The following is a 3,352-nucleotide window of genomic DNA, read 5'->3' on the forward strand; positions in this document are numbered from 1 at the left end:
TTCTTTTCTTTAATTTGTGGTTATTGCACACTGTTTTTGTTATCATAAACATAATTTGTTTTTCTCTTGGTTTCTAACCTGTCTTCAAACCATAAAAACACTCGTCACCGCCCCCCCCCACACCTCTCTGCATATGGAAAATAGGTGAAAGGCTAAGTCTATATGCTGAAAGTTCAAATCATTCTATAGAAAATTGTGCTGTGGGTCTTCTTACTTGTGCTGGTTGAACCATAAGACTATTTTCTTCTTATGCCTTCATTCCCGTTACCATGGATACCAGTTGTTGTGATTACCTGTTGCCATGATCACCGTTTGTTATGGTTACCTGTTTCCCTCATTGTCAATTATCATAGTCACCTTATTGGTTGCTATGGTTACCTGTTGCCATGGTTATCACTTCTTACTAGTTGTTGTGGCTACTTGTTACTATGGTCGTTGTTATGGTCACTATTTGTTATTGTGGTAATCTGATGTGGTTACCTGTTGCCATGGTTACCAGTTACTGTGGCAACTAATTGTCATGGTAACCACCCTACAAGCGTAGACAAACAACAGAGCAAATTTTATCCACGCAAGAATTAAACCCAGAAGGTTGGGATCAACCACTATGTTTGATGGGGATTCTCAACAAAACCCCTTTGTGTTCCCCACCTTCTTCTTTCCCAAGACATCTTCACCAAATCTGTAATATAAGACTGAGTTACTCAACATTGCAGTAGAGATACATTTCAAAGTAAGGAGTGTGCTGGAACCCTAAATTCAACCCTGTCATAGTAAGAACGTCTTCACTAGGAAACTAGGAAAAGCCACTAAGTAGTTGGTTGATCCACAAGAAGGAGCAGTTGACTCTTTCTCAGATTACACCCTACTTCCATGGGGTTGTATGACCTACAGGAATTTGCTGCCAAATCTCCCTCTACAGTCTTTTAAAATGGGAAGGGCACACTATACATGGGTTGGGGGAAGAGTTGGCAGTTGCCACTGTTGGAATGCTTTTACTACAGATCTGCTTGATTGGGAGGTCAACCTAGGATTAAAAAACACTACCATCACCTTCACCACCACCACCAACAACAATAAAAACAACCCAGGTCAGGTGTTTACATGACAGTTCCTTTCATTCATGTAGGGTCATTAGGGAACCTGTTCAGCGAGATTTGGCAGTGTACAGGGGGCGGTGAATAAACTGTCATCTAAATTATGGAAAAATGAGAATAACACTGGCACCTCATTTTAACAGATATATTTACCAAAATTACATTAAAATATCTTGAAATACTAAAGAGTAAATTTATTCAATAAAATCGTCTTTGGCTTCAACCATGGTCTCCAGACAATTTTGGAATCTCCTGCAACTCTTCTGGATGGTCTCCTTGTTTAAGTTGGTGAATACTGCCATAATCCTTGCCTTCAGTTCATCTTTGGTGTTGCAAAGTGTTTTGTTGGTCTCTCACTCAACTACGCTCCACCCATAACAACCGAGGAGGTTGCAGTCTGGGGAGTTGGGTGGCCAGATGTTAGGGGTGATGTGGTGGCAGAAATTGTCTGACAGCCATGACTAGGTTCTCCTGCTTGTGTAGCATGGTGCAGAGTCCAGATGCCAGATATAGGGTCTTCCAGTAGCCACCCTCTTGACCCAGGGCAGCACTATCTCCTCCAGGCACTTGATGTAGGCCTCTATGTTGAGTCTGAGGCCATGTGGGAAGATGAATGGAGGCTTAAGGAGTTCTTTTCTTATCAGAACAATCAGTGTGAGTTTTCTGAGCTGCTGTACCGCATTATTTATGGGATGACCCAATATTTTACATTTCATACTTTATGTTTTACATTCATTATATCAATGATATTTACCAATTATTTTTGTTGCTTCAGGGCATTGGAGAATATGTTAACTGCCGAACGGGGATGCCATGTCACTTACACCCTACCAGTGCCCTCTTTGGCATGGGCTACAATCCTGACTATATTGTCTACCATGAATTGGTTATGACATCCAAGGTAAAATATTCACATGCTGACACTCTTGAACAAACTTTGTTAATTTATTTCATTGCATTGTATTTTATTTGTTGAGTTATTTTTCTCCCTGACTGGTCACCCTTGCCAAAGCTTACTTGTAAGAAAGGGTCCAAGTAAGAAAGCATTCGGATTACTCTGTATAACAAAATTAAGATTTTTTTTTGCCTTTGGTCAGTAAGTGTTATTTCCTATTTGCTTCTATCTAGAAATCAAACAAAATGACTACTGTTCCCTTCAGACTTTGCTTTTGTAACCTGAGACACCGATGTTTTGAAACTGACCTATTTTTCCATTACATTTCAAACAGATTCAGCACTGAGTTGCTGAAGCAGAAATATCATTATAGCAAATATTCTGCTCAATACCACAGATTTGCCTGTCAGTTGTTTAACCACAACCACTTGAGTATGTCCCTTGGTGGCTGATGATATGAGCAGGAGTAGTTGGAGGAGCACCATAGCCATATATTGAGAGGGATTCTTTGGGGTTTGAGTAAATGTAACAAAAGCAAAGTTTGAAGGAAATATTAGCCATTCTTTCAATATTTTCTAGGGGTAAGCAAATAGGAAATAACAGTTGCTACCCACGGACAAAAGTCATATTGCACAGTGTTATTTTTTTACAGTTTTGAATTAACCCTTTAGCATTCAGATTACTCTGTTAAATGTAATACTTATTTATTAATATTGTTTTCAATTAATCATGCATTATCTCACCACCATCTCTACCACTAACACTATCACCACCAGTACCACCATCGTCAACCACTACTCCCACTTCTACCATAACAACCATCATTACTACCACTGTTCTCCACCACCACCGCCACCATTCTTGTCGCCATCACTTCCACCATAGCCACAATGATAACTACCATCACTATCACAATCACCATCACCACAACCAATGCCACTCACAACCATTGCCACCAACAGCACTTACCACCACCACCACCACCACCACCACCACTTGGTATTAACCTTATCTGTTTCTTTTATTACAGGAATACATGCAATGTGTAACTGCTGTGGATGGTCAGTGGCTAGCAGAGATGGGACCAATGTTTTATACAATTAAGGACTCGACAAAGTCAAGACAGGTCAGTCGAATTTCTGTCGTTACTTCACTAATCTTCCTATAATGCCTTACTAACCTCCACCAAATCTGTGCAGAGATAATTTAGATTTTGACAATCTTAGCTTTGGTCCTTGTTTTGGGTGCACCTGTATGAACTAATCTTGACATGGTCCACCTCGGGTTTCCCAGGTAGGCCTGTTTGCAACTGGATTAAATCCAAAGAGGTTGAAATCTCAGTGATATATATATATATATA

At 40.0% G+C, this 3,352-nt stretch overlaps 1 protein-coding gene across 1 annotated transcript in view; it reads left to right on the forward strand.

The window, feature by feature from the left end:
- Positions 1 to 3,352, forward strand: part of LOC106878466 (pre-mRNA-splicing factor ATP-dependent RNA helicase PRP16) — a 70,456-nt gene that overhangs the window by 54,963 nt on the left and 12,141 nt on the right. The window contains exons 23-24 of the mRNA XM_052974133.1: positions 1,873 to 1,998; positions 3,023 to 3,118. Coding sequence (XP_052830093.1) covers positions 1,873 to 1,998; positions 3,023 to 3,118 — 222 coding nt within the window. The remainder of the gene's footprint in view (positions 1 to 1,872; positions 1,999 to 3,022; positions 3,119 to 3,352) is intronic.

The sequence above is a fragment of the Octopus bimaculoides genome, chromosome 17 (genome assembly GCF_001194135.2).
Source record: "Octopus bimaculoides isolate UCB-OBI-ISO-001 chromosome 17, ASM119413v2, whole genome shotgun sequence".
Classification (NCBI taxonomy): Eukaryota; Metazoa; Mollusca; class Cephalopoda; order Octopoda; family Octopodidae; genus Octopus; species Octopus bimaculoides.